The sequence below is a fragment of the Python bivittatus genome, unplaced genomic scaffold (assembly GCF_059951505.1).
Source record: "Python bivittatus isolate LINGU-HERP-01145 unplaced genomic scaffold, Pbiv_v1 ctg000530_np1212, whole genome shotgun sequence".
Classification (NCBI taxonomy): domain Eukaryota; kingdom Metazoa; phylum Chordata; class Lepidosauria; order Squamata; family Pythonidae; genus Python; species Python bivittatus.
In genome coordinates, this window is record NW_028277085.1 from 12,118,422 (window position 1) to 12,142,429 (window position 24,008).

The following is a 24,008-nucleotide window of genomic DNA, read 5'->3' on the forward strand; positions in this document are numbered from 1 at the left end:
GTTACACTTTTTGTATACCACTACAATCACTAGGATTCTGACTGGGGTAGAATACAAAAACTGTAAAGTAAAATTAACATCTTTGAAGGACACCTTTTTGCCTTTTCTCTGTCAGGAGGTTAGCTTGGGCAATAGGGGCTCTTGATTAATTAATAACAACTGAATTGATTTATCAGCTAGGTTTTTGTTTAGTGAATTTGTTAAATATAAATAAGAAAAAAAGAAGAGCCTTTTGCTTTTTAAAAAATAGCTAAGCAGAGGGAAGGAAACAGTACTTTTGAAGGAAAAAGTATTTTTTCTTTTTAGATGGGTATCTACTTCATATAGGAGGCCTTCCCATGGAAGAGGTCCTCCCTTCTCTCTCTGCCTCTTAAAGGTGCTGCAGGAGGTAAATGAAGCAAATATATCTGCTGAACGAATCAGTTAATCAGAGGCACTCTTCCACTAAAAGTTTTGCTCTATTACTCTAACCAATTAATAGACTAAACAATGAATCCTATCTGCACTTAGCTTATGTGCAAAGCGATATTGAATGGTTTAAAATTGCATCCATTTAGCATGATCAATAAAAGTATAGTTTGGGTAACTCTTCCTTCTTGGAACTCTTCTTGGGAACTCTTTCTTCTATCATTACTCTTCTGTCACATCAATGTTTGTCTGCTGTATTGGCAAATCCTTCTCACTGTTGCCAGATCCAGGCATCATAAAATTAATGCAAAGCCATTTGGGATCACAATGAAAACCAGCAACTACAGAGACTGTCAATGTTTTTTCCATCCCTGGCTCCACTACATGTCAATTGTTTCTCTGAAAGTTACTGCATTGTATTTCTGTGCTAAAGTCATCTTCTTTCCTCCCCACCCCATTTTCTCCCTATAGATACATAGAGCACTGGAGGAATTTGCAGACTTTGCATGCTGTAGACATGGAACTGTATACAGGACTCCAGAGATTGTGAGTATTGTGTATTGTTTGATGAGTATCTTTGTCTAAGTTTGAGAGAACAAGCAAGCCTTGAGCAGGTCTGTTCCTCTACACTACCTTCAGAAATCCTAGGTAAAGTATGTTTCTGGTATGAATATTTTTACCTTCTTACTGGGGTAAGACCAAATGTTCTCTTCTGAGTTTGTGGTTCCATATGCAGGGATGAACTTGGAGTTGGAGGTGTTTCTCTGAATTGCAAAATGTGCATTCACCTTTTGGCCTCCTGCCATTTTCTGAAATAAAAATGGCATCATGGGCTTCATAAAGAAAGAGCTGAGCCTTTGCTGAGGTGGCATCTTCTTAACCAAACAACCCAACATTAATAGGTGAGCGATCATGTTTGATTCTGGAACTGCAGATCCATGGCAGGTATCCAGAGATGAAGCCTACAGGTTACTGGGCCTAACTGCAGCTGGGATTAGGTGAGGAAAGAAGTCAGTAGGATCCCAATTAATTTCATCTAGCTGGTAATTCTGATAACTCATTCTGTGGAGAATTTGTAGCCTTGGTTAAGACCTGGGTGCTCTTCTTGCAGACCAGCTTGCTTCATTGTTTTTCAGTGGACTATTGACCTGCCAATCTACCTTCAAATGACCTGCCCTGAAATGCATATGGAACTTTATAAAACACCCTAAAACATATGTGGGGAATACAGGGTCCATACTGAGCATGTTGCTGAGGCTCAGCCTGTTGTGAGTGTCTGGTTTAGCAATTTCAAGTCCCTACCCCGAGAGCTTCCATTTTAAATATTTCTCAGGTCTTTAAATCTGTAAAATGCCTTCTGTCAAGAAAACAAAACCTACAGTAACTCAGCTGCATCTGATCACAAGTCAGCAAAAAGGCCATTTTGCTAAGTTGTTCTGAAACTTAACTTTGAGAAGCAAATGCCCTCTGTAGGAATTACCCATGTAAGCATCTTAAGTTGCTTGTTCAGAATTTGTCTAAATGTAGTGTTGGAATTGTGTTTTTGGATGTGTTTCTGCTAGTGAAGGAGTTTTAAAACAAAATCACAGGAAAAGGTACAGACATATTCCCTTACAGATAAATTTTATTATCTGATACTCTTACAAAGTATATCCATTGTGTTAGGAACAACCAGGAGCACATTATGGCTTATGAGGCATTCTGTCAGACAGTTTTACTTGAAAATGGCAACTTAGGAGAATGGACTCACTTGATAGGGCATGAGACCTTTGACAAAGGTGAGAGTGGTACAAAACCCAATGTTTAAATTTGGATTTTTAGCTGGATGTTTTTTACCTGCTATAGCTAATAACTATGCTAATCTTATTTTATTTGTGACTTTTTTATTTGATTGTTGTTACTCTGGTTACTTTTCCATATGCTTTTGTAGTCCACGCTGAAAAGTTATAAAATGATAGGACAAATGGGGTTCACTGTTCATTGGCAGGAAGGTGAAATAGAAATCTAGTGGATAAATGACACAGCAACATTTAAATAAGCATGCACTTTTAAAAAAGGAACATATTGCTTTTTATTATTATTATTTCACCTGTTGAAATTAGTCTACAAGGAATTTAGGCTTGCAGAGTATGTATATATGTGTGCATATGTGTAATAAAGTAATTATGTATTTTCATTTATAAATCAAGTTATGAGGTACTATAAGCTATGAGAAACTGATGGAGAGATGGAGAATAGTACTTGAATGCTGGGCACGGAATACTATTCATTTTCCATCAACATGTTCTGTCACTGCATGCAATCTGTGGTTGCTTGGGAACCAGCTGTTGCTCAATGACAGAGCGTTCCCTTTGCCTACAGAAGTCCTGCTAGAGACATACAAGTCAGGTAAAAAATAGTCTGAATCATGGATTTGATTTAGATCTGTAATCTGATTTGGACCTCCTCATTGATTCAGAAAATTAATTGGATTTGGACTCCAATTTGAATCATCCTGTTGAATCCATTTGATTCTGACTTCCAAATCGATTAAGGGAAAAAAATTCTAAATTGTTCAAATGGATTTAGATGTCTTTGGTTTGATTCGATAGTTCAAAACAACTTGCTGAATTCAGTTCAGAAACCTGATTTAATTTAGAGAATCAACGCTGTTTCCATTTTCACACCCATCTTTTCCCTGGTTTAATCCTTAGCAGCTCCAGTTAAGGCAGAGACAGCTAGTTTGCTATCTAGCATAGACTTTATGGAAAGGCAGATGCCACTGTTCTAGAAACTTCCAGAATCCATACAAAGCAGGGCCAATGGCAAGGGATGCTGGGAATTGTAATTGAGCAACATCTGGAGTGTCCCAGGTTAGCCACTCAAGGTGTAGACCACTTTGAGGGTTAATGAACTTATGATCTTACTCTGGTATATGCTTCATTTGTTTGAGACTAAGGCTGACAGAAAGCATTGAAGTAATGCCTTAGACAGATTAAGTGCTTCATTTTGTCTTGGAAATCCTTAAAATAGCTATGCAAGGTTGGCTGGTATTCTCCCCACATTTGGAATTGTGGAAAGTGATACATACTGTGGCTAAATTAATCATGGGGCAGCCTTATCCTCTGAGGGCTTCCTCTTCTAATTCCTCCTCCATACACACGCACGCACGCACACATATGCATACATACACATATACATATAGTGTGAAAGTGGTAGAATTGTTTTATAAATATATACATTCATAGAAGTGTATTGCATTAAGGAAAATGCCTAAAAAACCTGTGTACCTTAGGCAGAATTGCCAAAAAAACCAAGCAAGTTTGCAGAAAAGTGCACTAAATGCTTGTGAGTTTTAGTGGAAAAGTTATTCAAAAAAGAAACTCAAGTTCAATGAATTGTAGTTGACACATATGCCCCCCCCCCCAAAGGTGGGTACTGAGAAAAAATAATCTTGACAAATTCACTCCTCAATGAAAGGGGATATTTTAAAGGTCTCTGGATTCAATCTGGCACTATAGTCTTCCGATTATCTCTTCTGATTCAATATTGTCTGAGATCTCTGAGTGCCTGACTTTCCCTGATTCTTTTTTTCTTTCTTTCTTTAATGGTTGCTTTTACTGTCCTTTTGCATCTCTTTGCAGGACAATCACGAACTCAGGGCTCCGGAGCATCCAGCCGCGAGCATTTGATAAGAATCCTCACTTACATTACATGTAAGTAGATTGGTTCGTTCCCACCCATCTACCCTGTCCCTCGTGTCCCACAGTTGCTTTTTGGAAAAGTTTTCAGTTGCTTGAGACAGAGGAATGAAATATAGAAAAGCAAGGTGAAGCAACAAAGCAACGAAAGGAAAAGTGAAAGGGCCAGGGAATTATGGCAACTGAGAGCATTAAATGGCACTTCTTCTGCCGGGCAGATGGCAGATTTAGGTATCTAATAATCAAAGCTACTTTGATTGCAGAGTCAGTGGGCAGTTCCTCATTACCACACTTTAAGAGGCTAGTGAGAAGTTTCTCTATCAGCTTGTGGTTTAAGGGAATGTTGAGGAGGGAGGGAGAAGGTAGTCATACAGCCTTACCCCACATTCTGAAACAGTTCTGCTCATTCATATATAATGAAAGGGAGACACAAGGCAATTTTTTTCTGAGTTTTATTCTCTCCTTTGCCCCTCAGATCTGTGGGTAACTGTTGGGGCTCTGAGTTGACTCATTAAAAAAGAATGAGAGAGAGGGGCCAAGATATAATATGGTTGTCTGATTGTGTCTTGATAGATATTATTGACTAAGTATGATCAAGCTGGAAGGTGGATGAGTAATGGATGGAGAGAGGACTCTAAAGCTTTAAAAATAATCTGAAGTTTCAGCTCTTTAAACCTGGAAGTCTGATGCCCAGGGGAACTATTTAAAAAAGACATTTAGCTGGGTAGAATGATTACGATTCCAAATATCACTTGGTTGAGATTTTCAGTGAAGGTACTCCCTGAGGAAAAAAAAAGTCAGTATATTCAGACTGTGTATTGCTTCCTCCTAGCTGCTGTGTCTTCCTTCTCACTGTGTAAATCACATGAATGATCAGCCAATCAGGGAGAGTAATGATGGGAATTTTGCTGATATGAGGATTCATTAAAGTCTACGGAGTACCCTCAGGAAAGAAATCCATGTAAAGGAACAGAATTATTTTCTTGAGGATTGCTGAAAATTTGGGGGCGTTTTTGGCACTCCACTGCCCAAAATGTAGGGGAGGGGCAATTAAAAGATCATTGACTCAGATCTATCCTGCATCAGTGTTCAGCTTACATAATTCATGTTTTGCAGATATATTCTGTTGCCAAGAATTTTTTTACATGCATAGTTAGAAAAAAAACTGGACAGTTTGTTTTTGCTGTTTTGAAAGTAGTCAGATACTTAAATTTGGCGTAGTTCCTCTAGTTTACAATGTAGATAGAGTGGCTTGGGATATTTTCTTTAAACAGAAATTGTGCTTAGTCCTCCACAGAGAACTAACAAAAAATCCTTGCCAGTTGTGCTACCTAATCAATGGACTATAGGATAACACCATTCCCTTACAGAACTTCTATATGATGCCTCTTATGTCTGGTTCGCTACTCAAGTTGGCAGTGAACTAATTATCCATTTCACTACCAAGTTGAACCTTGGTTGCCTTGACACCTTTCCTTGTTTTTTTCTCTGTCCAGAAAGAAAGACAGAAAACATCCTTGCTTAATCCCATTGAAGCCATTTCCAGTCCAAAGTGGCCAATATGATGCTTCTCAGAGCCTTTCAGTATTGTTATGAAGGCATAAGCTCTTCTAACCATTGGGCTTTAGGAGGATCAAAGTTCCATCGAACCTATCTGATGGTTTGCATTTCCTTAATAGCACTGTCCACCTGCCTATAATTAGGTTGATCATTCAGGTCACTGCTCTTATCTGCCTTGTTTTTCTCCTCCTTAAGGCCTGGGTTTGCCTCCTAGCAATATTAAATAAAATATGAAGGGAGTAACTGAAAGGAAATATTAGAGTATTGAATGTCAGTGCATGACAATATCACTTTTTCCAGCTTTTGCAATCTGTCACAACTTTTTTCCCCTAGTTCCTTGTTGACAAATGATTACACTTCCCAATTGGTCCATCAAGCCAAATCTCCCACTGCTGTGCAGAAACAAATGATTTATCTATGGAAGGGGCAGGACTTTCAGTTTGCATAATATCTTTGGTGTGACACAGACAGAAACAATCTATACACAATCGTAAAATAATAAATAATGTATTGAATATCTGAGATAAAGACTCAGTCTAGATCTCTCCCCTCTCATATCATTAGAAAATGTTTATTTTTTTGAAGAGGAAGGTACCAAGAAATTTGATCAATGAAGCGCTAACAATTAATTCAGATTACAGGACTAAAATTATTAATAATACAAGAAAAATCCTTTGAAACTTCATAATGGTCCACTTTATCTGATTGGTATCAGTATCTACAAATACATAACACAGTCTCAAAAGAATTGCAAAAAGAAGGTGGGATACTGAGAGATTGAATTTGAAAACCTTATAATACATAACTCAGAACATTTGCTGGGCCATATTTATAGATCGCTGGTGAAATATGACTCCGAATCCAAACAGGTCAAAGACTGTAATGGTATGTGGGAATGACCTTGGGAGACAGGAGGGAGAGCTGCAGACAGGACATCCAGCATGTAAAAGATGTCTGAGCCCACAGAAGGGGGGATGGCATGGAAACATTTTAGAAGAGACCCTCCCTAGTTTTTTGGAGAGTAAAAGGAAAGGAGGGGATAAATACTTTCAGTTTTGCAAGATTCTGTTAATGTAACCTTACATAAAGATAGAGCTAGCACTCCTGGTTGGGCTTCCTGTCTGGACCACCTTGCAAAGACTGTATGATTAAATAGATACAGAATATGAATGCAATAATAGAGATACAACAATGAGAGTTTCACTGGAAGAACATTAAATTTAGCCTAAAGCTTCTATCCAGAGAATATTGGCATAAGATGTTTTATTGTTGGTATGTTACACCCATTTTTGATTGTTAAAATGATTATTTATGTATGTATGTATGTATGTATGTATGTATGTATTTATTTATTTATTTAGCTGGAAATGTAATGACCAGGTTGCATCATCTTTTTTATATTTGTGGCAATGCTGTAAAGCTGCAGAGGAGCATGGAGGTGAACCTGGAGAAAGGATGTAGAGGCTGTTAGGAGAACATGAGCTCATTCCAGGAAAATGAGAAAGCATGAGAAAGAAATTTAAAGTAACTCTGCCTTGACTCCCTTTGGTCTAAGAGGGAGGGAAGGTGAAACACTGTTAGGCTTTCAAGATTCTGTTCTTATAGTCTACATCAGTTAAGTAGAGTTCCAGGACTGCTTGTGATGTCTGTTTCCTGATCTACCCTACCTTGAAGGGCTAACAAAACCTCAACAATTCTGGAAAACACTAATATGAAACAAATCTTAAAAGTTGAATTCCCATTTCAACCTAGGATATTCTTATTGACCTTCACCAAGCCAAATATCCCCTCAAATATGCTGAATTAATTTCATATATGATAACAGCTGCAAGGATGCTATATATGTCTTACCCAAAAGGTTCTGTGATCTCATCAATGGACGAATGACTAACCAAGTTGTGGGAATATGCTTTGATATCTGGAATAAGTTCCTACCTTAAGAGCAAATCTGACACTTATTTCCATTCTAACTGGAAACCATTCTTAGACTATAATCTCATATGTGCATTAGTACCACATCCAAAATGTGGGTTTCTCTAGGGATAGAATCTACAGCACATTTCAATTTTACAAGATACCTAAATCAGAATAGATGTTTAATAATATGGACTGAAGTTAGTACAGCATATACAGTAAGTCTAGTCAGTGATTTATATTGTGTTGGCCATGACTTTTAATGTTCATTTTTAGCTTAAATTTGATCCTTAGCCTTTAATGTGATATAATAGATATATTTAACTCATGACAACTAATTAATGATATTTTAGAAAGCTATAACCTTCATGACATTTTTAAATCCCTGATTTATTTATCCATATTATATTCTTTTATTTTTGTTTCCCCTTGTTTTCTACTTGCTTATATCTTTTCTTCAAAGTGTCCAACTAAAAAAGAAGAATGGGGGAAAAGGTGTTTTATACTGTGTTGAAATCTGCCACCAGGCTTCTCTAAAGTTTTCCTTTCTGTGCAAGTGGCCTATGCTTTTCTATTTTATGCTCAGGTTACTTGAATGTCTCTTTAGAATTTCTCTTGGTGACATTTGTGTTTGGAGATATGGCTGGGTGCTTCTGCTGGTAGTGTGTTTTCCAGCTGGAAAAGGAGTGATGGGAAGTGCTCTCTCCTGATGTCTCCCCTTTGGATTGAAAGGTAGCATGGAAAGTTAAGAGAGTTTGCAGATCACTGGAGAGGGTTGTTCAGCTAAAGTCATGGGTGGCTGGGTCATGAATAACAAAGCTTTCAGGTACACATCCTTGGTCACTATATCGTGTAAGGACACCACACTCCTCTCATGTGAATGTCACCCCAAATCTTTCTCCTTTCAAAATAAATGTGAATGCAAATATTCTTTCACTAGATAGAATGAGAACTCATAGGAAAAGATGCAGGTGGGGCTTTCAGCACAGCAGTAGGGAAAAAAGAGAATTAGTGAAGCAGGAGATAGTTTACTGGTGTGTGGTTTCACTGGCCCCAAGCAACAAAAGTAAGGTTACCATGTCTGGGCTGTGAAATACCAGATTACCACTTCATTTTTTCCTCTTTTATTACCTCTGTTGATGGATGTTTTCCGTTAAACTTAGTTGGTCCTCTGCTGCAAGAAACAGTAATAAGTAGTCTATAGGATTGACCTGCAGGGCTGTCAACTTTGTTTTCTTCCACAATGCCTTTGCAATGATACTAGGAGTTAATATATAGGCATCTTATGGAATTCTTATGCATTTATGATATCCTTAAATGACATTTTGGGAGGTAGAGCCTTATGGGCCAAGTGAAATCACTGGGGGCTGCATCTAGACAGAGGCTTCCTGTTGGCCAGCTACATTTTAGGATGTTGCAAGAATCAGCTGAGCTGTATATGGGATTGAATACAGGGGAGTTCCTGCTATAAAAGCTGGATTATGAAGGCAATACATGGTGAAAGAGATGAATTACATATTTTTGCATTAACATAAATCAGACATGGGGTTCAGATGACAACAGGCTAACATACTCCACATAAAACAGGATCTTTTTGTTTGCTTGTTTGTATTTGTAAAAGTCAAATGGTTTAAAAAAAAGTACAGGAAGGCATTGCAAGAGAGGAGACTCTCCCCCAACCAATAGATGTAGTTGTTCTCAGCAGGAAACTTGTTCATGACGCAATAACCTTCATGGGGGCTCATCTGAGCATATCTTCTGTACTATTCTTAAGTACAGTTTGGATTACTGCAGTTCTCCAATTGTGGGTTGCCACCCCCAGGGGGTCGTGAGCATACTGGCGGGGGAGGGGCAGGAGTTAAGTTGATTGGGTTTTCACAAGCAAAGTGGGTAAGAAAGCCTCAAATATATTTCCAGGGATGACTAAATCTGTGGGTCTAGCCATCTGTCAAAACCATCTGCCAGTCGCAAGAACCATAGTCTTTTGCATATCTGTAGAAAGTAATTTTATTCATGAATTTAAAGGTCTAGCTTTTCCAAATGGGGGGGGGGAAGATGGTAAGAAAGAACTTAAAGATGATCAAGCCATTGATAGCACTGATAAAAGACAGCCTTAGTCAAGAGAGTATGATGAAAGTTATTTTATATTTGAACAAGTGGTGTACTTCTTGCCCAAATCTAACCCAATGGAATTATTTGTTTTATTTGGGGGGGGAGGGGGTTTGCACCAATTCTTTTATCATTGTAGGAGATTATTCTGGAGACTGCAGTTGAGCAAGTGGCTGTAATGTATGCTCCTTGAAAAATCAGAGTGAAGAGTTTTTTTATTGGTTTTTAAACAGAAAGACATTGACCAATGAACTGTACCACTCCTTTGTACACAGGAAAGCAGCAGCACCTTTTCTGAATATGCAGCTTTCACAGGTAACTCTGATAGGGATTGAAAACAAACTTACCTACAGCACATTTTGTCTAGTTGCTCTCCTGAAACAATTTTATTTGTCCAAGCACGTTAGTTGATTTTTTAAAGGTCATGTTATTGTTTTCAGTGGCTAATGGCTTGTGATGTTATCCTTTTCATTTCTATAAAATTGGGGTTTTCTTGTAGGTAGGGCTGTAAATTGAATCATGATGCACCACTCTAGAATCCTGTGGGTGGAAGGTGATGTATATAAAATGATTAAATAACTAAATAAGTAACAACCCAAAGCCCAAAACCATTATAATCTAATATTAGATGGTTTGGGGCTCTACCTGCAGGTGAAGGAAGTGAAAAATTATAGAATTCAGGATATAGAGAGGAAGGATGGGCAAAGAGAGCTCCCTAATGACCTACTCTATCCAGTAATGTTGGTTTAACAACAGTATTAGAGGCTCTAATGTAATCTCCTGGATCTAGTCTACCGGGTCCTATAATGGTGCTCTAGTAGAGATAAACTCATCAGACACAACCTTATGGATTGAGTATTTCTTGGGGAAACATATTTCATCTTCTTTCTGCACCTCAGTACTAGAGCTTCTTCTGAAAAGAATTGAAGTTTCTTTGATTATGCCCCCATTTTGATAGATCTGTGTCTTACTGGCTTTGGTTTCTCTTTACAGTTTCTTCTTAGATCAAGTAGATGCTATGGAAAAGGGGGGAAAGGCTGTCTGGATTTGTTTACACCGAGATTCCGTGCTCTGCAAAGGGGCTGCTGCTGAAAGCATTTTCTTAAATTACATTTTAAAAATAAATGTTACAGCTTCATTGCATTTAAATATAGTGAATGCAAGGGGAAGATGTATAGGAAAAGATATATTAAGAAAATTTTATAGGACAACAAACACATTCATTTTTATGTTCATATATTACTCTTCCTCTGAAATTGTACTTGTGAACACACAAATAATAATATAACATCCAGGCTTAGGACAATGAAAGCACTTTCCCATTAAATACTAGTCCAAACAACAGACAGCTGTTTGGCACTATTTAAAGATAGAGACAGAGGGAAAATATATACTGACAGTAGTCTTACAAGAAAGAAGGTTATGCCCATAATCTATAAAGTTTTCTGTGCAGTCTTCATTTAAATTATTAACCAAGGAATTAGACAGAATAGAATAATCTCTAAGTAGATCCAGCATGACATTGACTAGATTTATACTGATCCATGCATCTTGAGTAGATAGCATGGGCCATTGTGTTAATCTATAAATCATTGTGTTGACCATGTCTTAATTAAAGAGTTTTCTCTCCTTCCTCCCTTCTCCTTCTAAATGTTATCCATCTTGCAATCTGGCAACCTCATTGTTCAGTCAGAGGACTGGCACTGTGGACATCTGGAAGCTCCTCTGGGATCATACGTGGAAAACCAGAAGGGAGACTGTGGCACTGGGCAGCTCTTTTTGTTCTTCCCTCCCCCATCCTAGCCAGATGCTCCTCAGCATAGAGCTCAGCTTGCCTGAGGGCCTGACATTTCTGTAGGTGCTGCGCATAGAAAGTGAGGAAAAAAGAATAGCAGAGAAGTAGTTTGCTTGCCATTTTCTGGGTTTGATTTTTGGAGGTCTTTCTCCTAGGTAGGTTGGCTTCCCTCATACCTGCAAAGCCCCATCTGCCTTCACTGCCAGTGTAGATTAACCTTAGTTCACAATTTTGACTTTCAACCTTACCAGCAAAATGATAATGCAGCAAGATAAAGATGGAGAATGTGCTGGAGAAGTGAGGAGGAGATGAACCCACTGAGGAAGGCAGTGATAAATATTGGCAAGATTATGAAGGATAAGGATATTTATATGACAACAAAAATCATTACTGGATCTCCCAGTAATATGGTATGACTGTCAAATTTGGGCATTAGGAAGGAATTCTTATATTTATGTATTTATTTATTTATATTTCAAATCTAGACACCGCCCATCTCATGAGGAAGTGACTGTGGGTGGTTTACAATAAAAACAACAAATAAATATTAGTTAAAATAGAATAAAAATAGTATAAAAATACAATAAAACCAAATACATAAATAAATAATAACTCCTTCCAAGATGCTGGTGATTGAAAAGATATAAATGTATGGGAGCATCTTCAAGGTGCTAGCCACCCCCACAGAATGACAGAAACATTATAAATACTTTATCATTATGGAATTGATAGTGTTTAGAGTATCATGGACTGCTAGTACAACTGATCAATCAGTCCTAGGTGAAATCAATACTGATTGCTGCCTTCAGACAATGATGAGCAAGCAGAAACTCAGAGTTTAGACAAGATGTGAATGGACTAGGAAAAAATAAGGTTGGCAAGGTTGAGGGAAGTGTAGAAGAGAAAGACAGCTAAATGGATGGACAGGATCAAAGGGCTGAAATGTCCTTTGAAGAGGTGTGGACTGTTGCCAAGGGCAGATCGAGAGGGCAACTGTGTGTCCCTAGAGTCATGAAGGATCATACCCACCTCAGTGGCACTTGATCAGTAGAACTGTCTTCTTCCATAGCCAGGGCTTGCTTTTCATTCTAAAATGAGAGAATTCTATGATGGCAAAAATATCCTCTTGTAAATCCACATTTTCCCTATAGTTCCCAGGTTGGGTGAGAATAAAATCAAAACTGAAATTAAACTCAGGAGATTACCTTCAAGTTTTGGGATTCCAAGAGTTTGAGGTAGAGAGAGGTGAGAAAGGGTCATGGCATTTTTGAAGGTCCCATTAATCCTTTAAGAGAGGACAGTACGATTGTGAATTAATTGCATCTTGGAACTGTTTTGCTGCTAGTTTTTTTTCCAGTCCATTGATAATATTGAAACACAGTAAACTGAGGACCTAAAGCATATGGAACCTAAAGCCTATCAGAGTGAGGATTCACTTTATGTACTACCATCCATCTCTAATGGAAAAAGTAAACAGGAGAGAAATCTACTTATGTATTATGTACTACTTTGTACTATTAACAAAGTAGATTGGACTAGATTATCCTGGCTGATCCCCCTCCACAAATACACACAAGCTTCTGAGTCAGGCTTGGTTGCTGTATATGAAATTCCTACTCAGTTCAGACAGGGTCAGTTTAACTAATGAGGTTTGCAAGAGCCCTTTTTCAAACAGAATTCTGTTTCTGTTTCTCCCCACCCCCTTTTTGACTTCCCTCCAGCACCCCCGCCCTCTCTTACTCTCTGCCATCTCTATTTCTGTCCCTTCCTCCTTGCACTTTCCAAGTCCGTGGCCTCCAGCTGTGCTATCACAAGCTTATCATTGACTCCAATTTCACAATCCTAGTTGTGAATAGGTAGTTATTTAACTTCCATCTTTTTTTAACCAAGAAAGGAAGGTCTCCAGCCATTGAGAAGATAGACAGCATTTAAGCTGCTTTGAATGCTTTAATGCCCCAGAAATACTTAAGAGCTGATGCAAACATTATGCAAAATGAGATGGTGATATTGCTCTTGTTACAGAGCTTTAGCCTTTTATAAACTGGTCTTCTATAGTAAGCAAAAAATGGTTTTGAGGTCATACGGTAGCAAAATGTTACAATGTACTATCTGAACAAAGCCAGTAGCCCTCCTTATAGTGTAAAAATACTGGACTTTATGATCAAATTAATGGGCCTAACATAATGAAGCTTTGTACAAGAGCGGTATGCAGAAATATGCTCTACTGGTCATATTTAACTGTTGGTTTTATTTATACCTGCCTTTTTACTTGACCAAATAGCTTGATACAGCTTGGTGTGATGGAATGCATTTATGAAGAGGAGGGTGATGTGAGAGATCAAGGCAATCAGGAAGGAGGGGGCGCATTCCAGGAAGGCAAAGGAGGCAAAAGACAACACAGTCCACAGGAGGAGCATGGGAAGCATAAGAGGTTCAGGATAGCCTCTTTCTAGAATCTCCCAGGCGATATCCACTTGTTGCAGTAGTATAGATTTAGTCTGGCAAGATTCTGTCTATAAGGTGTAAACAAATAAAAAACTCAATTGACTGTTTCACTGTTGTTCTTGAGCTGGGCCTAACACTTGATGTTTAGACTGCTCTCTCATGGAACAAAAGTATTACTATACTGCACAAGGAGATGCCACTCTATGCTGTAGCACAACTTGGGATGCTTGTGAAATACATGTGGAAGCCCAACACTGGGGACTTCTGGAGGTACTTGGTTGGGAAAGGTTACCATAGCCAGACCCACAAATACTTCCATATTCTCTCCAGGGATGTCACAATCTCCAGGTACATTTTCCACATGTGATATCTGAAGGTTGGTCACCTAAGAAATGAGACTCTGTCTACACACACTTGTGTTAGACCATCAGACTGGCTTATATCTTTTCTGATTTTACATGGGCCATCAGCTTATGGAATGTTTCCTACATTCAGAAGTCCATGTCGGTAGGGAAAAAATCCAGCAGAGTGGGCAAAGCGCTATGCTTCAATATTTCTTCTGAATGTTCTGGTTTTCTACCACTTCCATCACATGTAGGCAGCTTCCTATATTCTAGGATTGTTCTCCAGATGATACTGAATGACATATTTCAGCATCTATCACCATTGCCTTACTGGCTAAAGTTGCTGGAAATGGTGATGCAGCAGTTCCTGGAAAGTTACAGCTTCCCTGTAACTGCTTTGTTCTTCTTATCAACCTTCACATGGTTAACTTCCCTACAAGGGAAGCCACTTTGAGTCTGTCATGACTGAAGCAGTGTGTAAACCTAAAAAAGCAAGCAAGTAAATAAACAGCCAGCCCACCAGCTCTGTGAAGTCTCTGTGAAATAATGCAAGGTATCATAGCTGCCCAGAAATGATGCAGTGTTCTTTAATTTTCAGCTAAACAAAAGATTTTTGAAGCTGCTTGTATATCAGTATATTTGAATGACAAAATTGTGTCTTCTCCAGCTTATAATTTCTCATGAGCAGACATTTCTGGGATACCCATAAACTGGAGCAGAATAAAAACTTCCAGGTCATGCTTCCCAGGGGCTACATCACCTCTGTTCTTGGGTAAACATATAGCCATCCTAATTAGCAACCCCGCTCAAGTCCCGCTATGTGAGTGGGTGGGCGGGATGTTCTTGGTGCAGATAAGCAAACAACTCCAGGGGTGTACATCAAGAATATATACTCCCTGCAGGGTCACCCAAGGTATTCCCAGCTGCTCAACTAAAGCAAGTAGGTACTTACATTGGGCAATAGCAATGTAGCAAGATGCTTTTACACTTTAGTGACAATGGCAAAGACATTGTCTCATACTGGGCAAGAGAAGACAACAGTAAACCATTTGGTATAGATTATGCAAACAACTCCAACCACTGGTGCAGAAGAAGAGGAGTTGGACAAGTTTTATGGTCAAGTTCAATCTGAAATTGACAGAACATGGGAGCAAAAAGTACTGCTTGTGGTGGAGACTCAAATGTCAAATTTGGAAATAGTAAGGAGGAGAATTGGAGTTGGACTGTAAGGCCTGGGAAATAGAAATGAAGCAGAATAATGACTTTCCAGTTTTTGCCAATCCAGTTGTTTCTTCATTGCTAGCACAGTCTTCAAACAAAAAAGTGGCATCTTTATACATGGACATCACCAAGTGGAGTACACAGAAATTAAATTAACTGTATTACTGGTACAAGGAGTTGGAAGAGCTCAGTTGTAACAGCAAATACATGACCAAAGGCTGACTATGACACAGGTCATTAATTGCTCATGTGCAAATCCCAAATCAAGCTTAAGTAGTAAAATAAAGATAACCAGTTTCCATTGCAATATCCACCATATTCAAAGAAAACATCAGGAATCACTTTTAAATCCTGGACCTCATTGGTAGGCAACCAGTGGAGCTATAGAATGAAATCAAATAATTTTATCAGGATTGATATGAAAAGAGATTGCCAAAGACCAAGAAACAGAGGAAAACAAACTGGATATCAAAATAAACAGTGGAAATTTCCAAGAAGAGAAAAAAAGCCAAGCCAAGAAAGCCAAGGATCTCAGGAAGGAACTTAAGAAAGAATTCCAGAAAAGTTCAAATCTTTTAGAAGAGACAAGAACTGGTATTACAACATCTGTAAAGACACTGAAGATGAAAACAGCCAAGGAAAAACAAGGAAAAGATCTGAAAGATCTCTGAACTCAAGAAGGAAATTCCAACCTCAAATCAATATGCTAAAAGACACCAATGGACAGATAATAACTGATTCAAAGAAGATCAAACAAGGATGGAGGCAGTACTGAAATTCTGTATAGTAGAGATGTCATAATCCAAGATACCAAAGAAGATATTTTGTATTTATAGGAACCTCTAATGGTGGAAGATGAAGTTCCACTGCAGTTGGAAGGCTGCAGGAATTGATGGAATATCTACAAAAATATGGCAAGCAATGGATCAGTAAAGATTCTAACCAAAGTATGCTGAAAAGTCTGGAGATATACAGTGGCCAGCAGACAGGAAGAAGTCAGACTACATACCAATATCAAAGAAAGGAGTCTGATAAAGTGTACAAACTATCATACAATATCCTTAATTTGACATGCTAGTAAAATAATGCTTAAGATCATCCAGTGTAGATGAGAATCCTAAATAGAAATTGACATGCCAGATGTTCAAGCTGGTTTTAGAAAAGGCCGAGGAACAAGAGATGTTGCTGCTTATGCACTCTGGATAATTGAAAAATCCAGCAAGTACTAAAGAGAAGTCAATATATGTTTCATTGATTATACAAAGGCCTTCAATTGTGTTGACCATGTCAAGCTTTGGAATATTCTTAGGAAAATGGAAATCCTAAACATCTCAATGTTCTCATGTGAAACTTATACAGTAAATAGTAGTACTAAGTCCTGGGAAAAATATTCAGATGGTGTGTATACATGGATAGCCAAGAGAACAAGCAAATGAATAATATCATTCAGATCAGAATTTTCACTCAAGGCACAAATGACCAAGCTCTAATTATCATATTTTGGACTCTATGTGAAGACCCAGCTCTCTTGAGCTATCTATAATGGTGGGAAAGGGAAGAGAAGATGGTGACCAGCAGCAAGGAGGATGGACTCAATTATAATAGTGATAAGTGTAGCATTGGAAGACTTGAAGGGCCACAATGGGGACAGATCATTCTGGAGAAAATCTATCTAAGTGGTTGCTAAGAGTCAACACCATCTTGATGGCACATTATCAATCAATCCCTCAATTAGCAACCACTGAATCCTGTCGACTTTTTATCCTCCTGGCACTTTTTTAGAACTTTAGAACTAGTGCCCCGTGTCTCTGTTGTGACAAATTATCAAGTAATAGGACCATGATTGCTTCTAAATGCTATGTTGAACTAGCCTGGTGTTTGGTGCATGACTGTACTTGGCTGACGATAATCTTGTGCACCTTTTATTTACGGTACGTTCATGAAAACAAATCAAGCCCTTGTAATTATGTACTGAGGCCCATGCTTAAAAAAGAAAGCTCTAGCAGTCAGGATTCCATTTAAAATATTAATAATGGCTTTACCAATCTACCTTTGGAGATTTCATATTGTGCTATGTGAGGGTTTATTTGTTGTTGTTGCTGGGTTTTTGGTTTTTAAATATAATTGTCTACCGAAGATTTGTGGGTGCCTAACGGGACACATGAATCATGCAGTTCAGCTGATGCATCAGGTATGAAAATAGCTCAAAGCAAAACAAGGCACTGTTGAGACTGGTCTTCATCTGTTGCATCTATGTGGCAGAATGGCAGCACAGAATAGCTTACAAAGCACCCAAAGAAAGAGATGGGGTGATTTGTTCATGTCTTGACCATGAATGTGGAGGGAGTAGGTCATGTAGGAGACCGCAGCTCATTGAGGAAAGATTAGACGTTTCTCACCCTGCTTACTAGATGCCTGCACTCAAGCACTCTTCAAGATTGGGAAAACTTACTAACTGCTGACTAAACAGCAACGTGATGTTCTGTTTTGAACATCTATGCATTTTGAGATCTTAACCTTGGCTTCTCCAGTCAGACCTTCTTCATCAAATTACTTAGACCGTTGCTGCTTTTTAAGCTTAAAAAAAAAAGTGGTCAAGTGATCCTAACTAAAGAAGCAAATGAAATTGTCTAATTTTCATGATGTTCCAAGGGGAAAAGACAATAACCATTGCAAGATCAAACTGAGCTTATTCCCCTACATGTCTGAGAACTGTTCCCTCATCAGGACAACGTTTGCTGCTTAGGATTTTGTTTTGTTTTGTTTTGTTTGTTTTTGATGATGACTTCTTGAGGTTTGCCTTTGCCAGAGCAGTTAAATTGGATTATTGTGATCTACATCATGGTAGGCATATTTTTGGCAGCCTCTAATGGTACATTAAAAAAAAAAAGATTAAGAAATGATATGAGATCCCTGAAGTAGACTTCTCACAATAGCTAGCTGAAGAGGGATTTGTTGGGAGTGTAGATGCTAATCCTTAAAGTATAAATGTAATATTTTGCCTTCCTATGTAAAGCATTGGTTGGTGTTTGGGGAAGTGACAAAATTATTTTAACTGTTCTCAATCTCTCTCTCTCTCTCTCTTTGCTGTGGATCTTATGTTTTAATTCCCTTTCTGGCATCTATCAATTTCTGGTGAACATTTCTCTTTCCTTTCTGGGGCAGTGACTTAAAGCTGCAACTCCATGAGCCCTGTGATTCTGGGTAATGCTGTCTTGACATGCATTTGTACTTGCTTTTAACCAAAGGAGCCACTGAACCATGAAGTTGAAAGGGTCTATTCAGTCTAATCCTGTGCTCAGTCCAGAAATCAAAATTAAAGCATCCCTATGACTGTTTTTTTTTTTAATTTGTTCAATCGTGTTTGATTCTTAGAGACCGCCTGGACAAATCCCTGCAGTTTTCTTGAGACAGAAGGAGACCCAGTTTGGTGTAGTGGTTAAGGCACCAGGCTAGAACTGGGAGACTGTGAGTTCTAGTCCTGCCTAGGCACAAAGCCATCTGGGTGACCTTGGGCCAGTCACTTTCTCTCAGCCCTAGGAAGGAAGCAATAGCAAATCACTTCTGAAAAACTTTGCCTAGAGAACTGCAGGGACTTGTCCAGGCAGTCTCCAAGAATTGGACACGATTGAATGGATTTTTTTTAAATGACTGTTTTAAAACCAGCCTCTTTATTTTCATACTGAACATATTGGCGCTCACACTGCATCCCTAAACTAGTATATGTGCTATTTATTCAAACACACACACACACTCTTTCTTCACTGGCAAATGCCAAGGGAGATTTATTTTTGCAACATCATTAATCCAGTAATATGCATGTGTGTGTGAGTGTGTGAGTGTGTGTGTATAATGTTCTACAGGCACCTTGTAGAATTTGGCTTTTTAAGTATGGCTTTATTTTATTTTTAAACTTGCCCTGAATTAAAGTGGCTGCTGACAAGCATCATTTCAGTGTTTCCAATATTTTGTAAGTGCTGGAGCAGTTTGAAAAGTTGATGTTCACTGACTGCTGGGAATCAAGTGACCCATAAGTCCCTTGACCTGTGTGTGGGCATTTGAGGACAATTGGTGTGAAGAAAGTTGTTCCACTTAACAAGGCTTTCATAATTGGCACCCATCTCTCAGCAGTGCTTTATCAGTTTGATTCTCTAAATGGCTTTGAGAATTGCAGATCTTGTCCAGGGAGAATTGGCAGGTGTTTATATCTGACCCATATTCAGCAAAATTTATGTGGTAGCTGGTAGCACGTGGGGCTGAAAATCTGTGGAGGGTTTGGAACGAAGCGTAACTTGAATCTTTAGAAACACAATTCAGTTTGTTTCCTGGTGGAGTTGGTGGCCCCTGCAGTACCGTCATAGGCCTCTCTCCAACAGGGCTATAGTGATATCTGTCTAACAGTGAAAGAGTTGAATATCTGGCTTCCCTCTGGTGTCATCTCTCATCTCTCATACTGGATATATTTTTTTTTAAAAAAATACATAATAGATTTTATTATATTAAGCTAATTAATAGAAGAAACAACTGTATGTGTACAACAGTATTAATGTAAGATCAAGCTGTCCATGGGCTAAGAGCAAGTTGGAATGCTTCTTAAATCATGATTCCGATTCATTGAAAAAGAGTTAAATGTAGTCTTTCCATCTGCTCCGCTGGAAGACACATTTATTAGAACCTGTTAGAAAGACTGTAGCCGCTGGGGCAGTTCGATATATTCTGCTATATTACTAATTTTATTGGGATCTATGCAGTAAGCATACTATTCCCCTTTTAGCAAACTTTCCAAGTCTTTGAGATAAATTATTCCTCATGGATTTACTTGTGGACCAGCAGCCTCCTGCTATTTATAAAATAGCAAATGCTTGTATGGTAGCATATAGAGAACAGCAAAGCATAATGAGGGGCTGCCAGCTAAATTGGTAAACTAACTCCCTCTCCAGTTGTATTCCATAATCTCCTTTCGCTTTCATGTTACTGCTTGTTTTATTATATATTATAATAATGTCTGGACATTCTGTTCTTGTGGGCTATTTTAAGTTTCTGGCCTTTGGCTGTAATAAAGAATTCATTCAGTGTAAGATCAACATTTATAATTTAAAAAGATACCAGTTATAAAAGTTGCATGATTACTGTTGTTTGAACACATGCTATCCTTTCTTGTTCTAAGGAAATGGTTAATAACCTTTGGCCAGTGAGTGTCTAGACTTCACCTCTGACCTGCATTGCTGAAAACTGAAAATGTTCCTATCATTTTGAGTTCGGAAACATACGAAGCTTCAAAATAAATATAACATAATTAAACACACACAGTCACTCCATCCCCCATCTTGCTTTATCTCTCTCACACACATACAGAATAGCTCCATCCCAAACCCAACCATGTCTACATAAGTTATGTGGCTCCACCTCTGCTTCCAAATGTTATGTGTGGTCTTTGACCTTCCAAGGACAAGGGCTCTAATTTGAACCCTGTGGACACCAATGAGCCTACAGATACTTCTTTGGTTCCCACTTGTTCCTTGCAGCCCTTGATTTTATCTTGTTCAGATTTCTTTAATCTGAAAGAGAGAAGCCACTGCTACAAAACAAAACACCACTCCAAATGATGGAAGATCACTGGAAAAGGTAAAAACAGTCTTGGGAAAGTAGAAGGAGTGATGGAGAACAACCTCATCAATTTGCCTTTTGATATATGGACTATACCCATCATGGCAGTACTTTTAGGCAAGTAGTCATAACTGGCTCTCAAAGTTCAAGTATGCCAACTCTCCTCAAGAACTTGGGAACACCACTTCTAAGGTCAGCTTGTTGACCTTGCATGAAAGAACATATAATGAAACAAGGAAGGTGGCACAGAAAGTAAGCATTATACTTTTTTTTTTTTTGATATTAGAAGCATCCCAAGGTGACATCAAAGCATAAAATAGCCTTCTCCCAAATAGTACACTCCAGAAAAAAATAAATGGCAACTCCCGTGATGTCCCAGCAAGATCACTAATAAAAGTAGGCTGGGACCAACTGTCCAACACATCTAGAGGACACCAGACTGAGGAAAGCTGCGTGGAGATTTGACAGAGGGTGTAGTATAGTAATGTTAATTCTTATTTTGTGCAGGCCTAGGCAGGATTTCAATATACTATATCTGTTATGTGACTGTGTTTTATTAGATGTGTAACATTTTAGTAGGAAACTGTAAGGATTACCCACCCTTTACTAAACACACACAGACACACCACATTTGTGTCTCCATGTGTGTATCTGTGTATGCATGTGATGTTAAAAGCTAAATCAGAGAATTATGCAGCACAACACAGATCAGGTGGGAGTGCTGAGAATCACATTAACACCTCTCCATATCAAAGGCTGTCTTATTGCAAGAATAAAATGTGCCTCCTGCATTGTCATTCTGGCTGTGTCAGCAGTGTGGTCTGTGAACAGGATCTGTCAGCAGTGAAGTCAGGGGAAGGTAAGATGCTAGACCACAGCAGCTCATTTCTTCAGTGTGCTGGTGCATAAAGATACAAAAATGGGCAGGGACTGGAATCTACAGACAGAAGAAGTCATTAGGAGACTCTGAAGCTTCACAGTGGTGATTTCACTCAAAAGTTATTTGATCCAATTGCTTTTTCAGATCAGGTGCCTTGAATTATTTCAAAGAGAATCGAGATTCAGAAGACTTTCTATAGTTACAGAATCTCAAATGTTGTGACTTTCCTTCTATATAAGTAGAGAACTGAGATGTATATAGGTTAGTGGTGTGGTGTGTTTTCTGATATGACATAAGTAGTTGGCCAATGAATTTGACTACTCCCACAAAGCTTGCTTATCAGAGAACTTGGAGGGCAGATGCTCTTTTCTCTGTGTCTCACTTTTCTGTTAGATGTTGTTTAAGGAGGTTTCCTTACAGAGGAAGAGAGAAAGAAACTCAGTTTTATTTTACTGCTGTGTATTTTATCTTTCAATCTTTTATCCCTATTCTTATGTAACACCCAGTTAATTCATCTGACCCTGTTGGTATCTATGTTCAGTCTAGCTACAGATCTTCAGCCCTTTCAATCTCCTCTTTCATTTCTTTTTCATTCCTCTTTCATTTTCTGCACTTCTCCCCCAGAAAAAATAAATCTCACAAAATCCATTTTTTCCCCTTCTGCTTGTTGTCTCTGTCTTGTCTTATATGGAGAAAATGAGTTGTTTTTATTGTATGGGTGGGTCTGAGATAGTATATTTCTGCTATTTGTTTCTTTACCATACTTCTACTCTGTTTGCTCCCCCTCTAACCAACCCACAATGGGTAACAACAGGAAACCAAATGCATCAATAAAATCACAATAATAAAATATACTGACACAGCAGATAACATTGTATCATCTATAAATAGCAATAATACAGAGGCCATAAAAATTTCTAATTCCCATCATTAAAAAATCCAGGCAGTGATCTTCAACATACAGATTCTAAATTGGAGAAAGTTTGAATGTAAAAAGTAACTTTTCAGTTTCTTCTTTAAGGCTAAAGAGGCATCCGTCTGAATTTCCTTCAGGGTAGATCATATTACATTTGGAGATCATCTGTATATGATTATATGCCACCTTCCTCCAGTTCCTTTGTGAAAGGTGGCATATAAATCAAAGATAGATAGATAGATAGATAGATAGATAGATAGATAGATAGATAGATAGATAGATAGATAATGATGAACAGATTAGATTTCTCAAAGAAGAGTCTGTAGTGTGCAATACAGAGTATTTCTTTATTTCATAGTACACATATATGTGGAAATGTGACAAAACATATACTTCAACTTTTTTTAAAATGTACAAGCAGCACATAAAGTGCTATTCCAAGAATAAACTAGTCAAGCCAGAGACCCACGCGTACCAGCTTGCTAGCCCAGAAAAGTAGTTGTGCAGGGGGTGACTTTTAGATATTTAGTATAAAGCTTACTTTTTAAAATAGTTTTTCAAAGTGTTTGTTCCTTTCTGCATTGGTTCACACAACTTCCTCATTGGTTCTTTGCTGGAGAATTTGGAGACAGCTAGGCAATCTTTTTTTTTTTTTCCAATCCTACTATCCAAACTTTAAAAGAGTTGCAGAGAAGTATTCAAAACATGTATTGTGTGTATTGCCGTGTTTACTGAAATGCCAATTAAAAAATCTCTAAAACATCTACATCCATGCTATTTTCATCCTATTCTGCCCCCTTCCCCTTTCTAAAGCAGCTGCAAATGTTCCCATGCTTCCCCATTTTATAACTTATAGTTAAATCTTTGATCATATGTCAAGTTGGTTTGAATCAAATCCTGTTACATTCAACCCTTGAAACTCTTATTCGAAGCAAATCTAGCCACCTTAGAACTTGGCTGATGCTCACAACCCTAGATACCACAGGGGAAACATAAAAAGATTGGCAATTACTACATTTTCCCTTGTGATGCAGTGGTTTTAGTTGCCCTTCTTGTGCCCAGGGCCATCCTGAACATTTCCTCTGCATTCCCCCCCCCCAACATTCCATTTTGGGGGAAATAAATTATT

The 24,008-nt window shown here is 38.3% G+C and overlaps 1 protein-coding gene across 6 annotated transcripts in view; it reads left to right on the forward strand.

Moving 5' to 3' along the window:
• Window positions 1-24,008, forward strand: part of NTRK3 (neurotrophic receptor tyrosine kinase 3) — a 345,980-nt gene that overhangs the window by 81,252 nt on the left and 240,720 nt on the right. For all 6 annotated transcript variants that reach the window (XM_007425863.3, XM_088148672.1, XM_088148673.1 and 3 more), the window contains exons 2-3: window positions 880-954; window positions 4,032-4,103. In XM_007425863.3, the coding sequence (XP_007425925.1) occupies window positions 880-954; window positions 4,032-4,103 (147 nt within the window). The remainder of the gene's footprint in view (window positions 1-879; window positions 955-4,031; window positions 4,104-24,008) is intronic.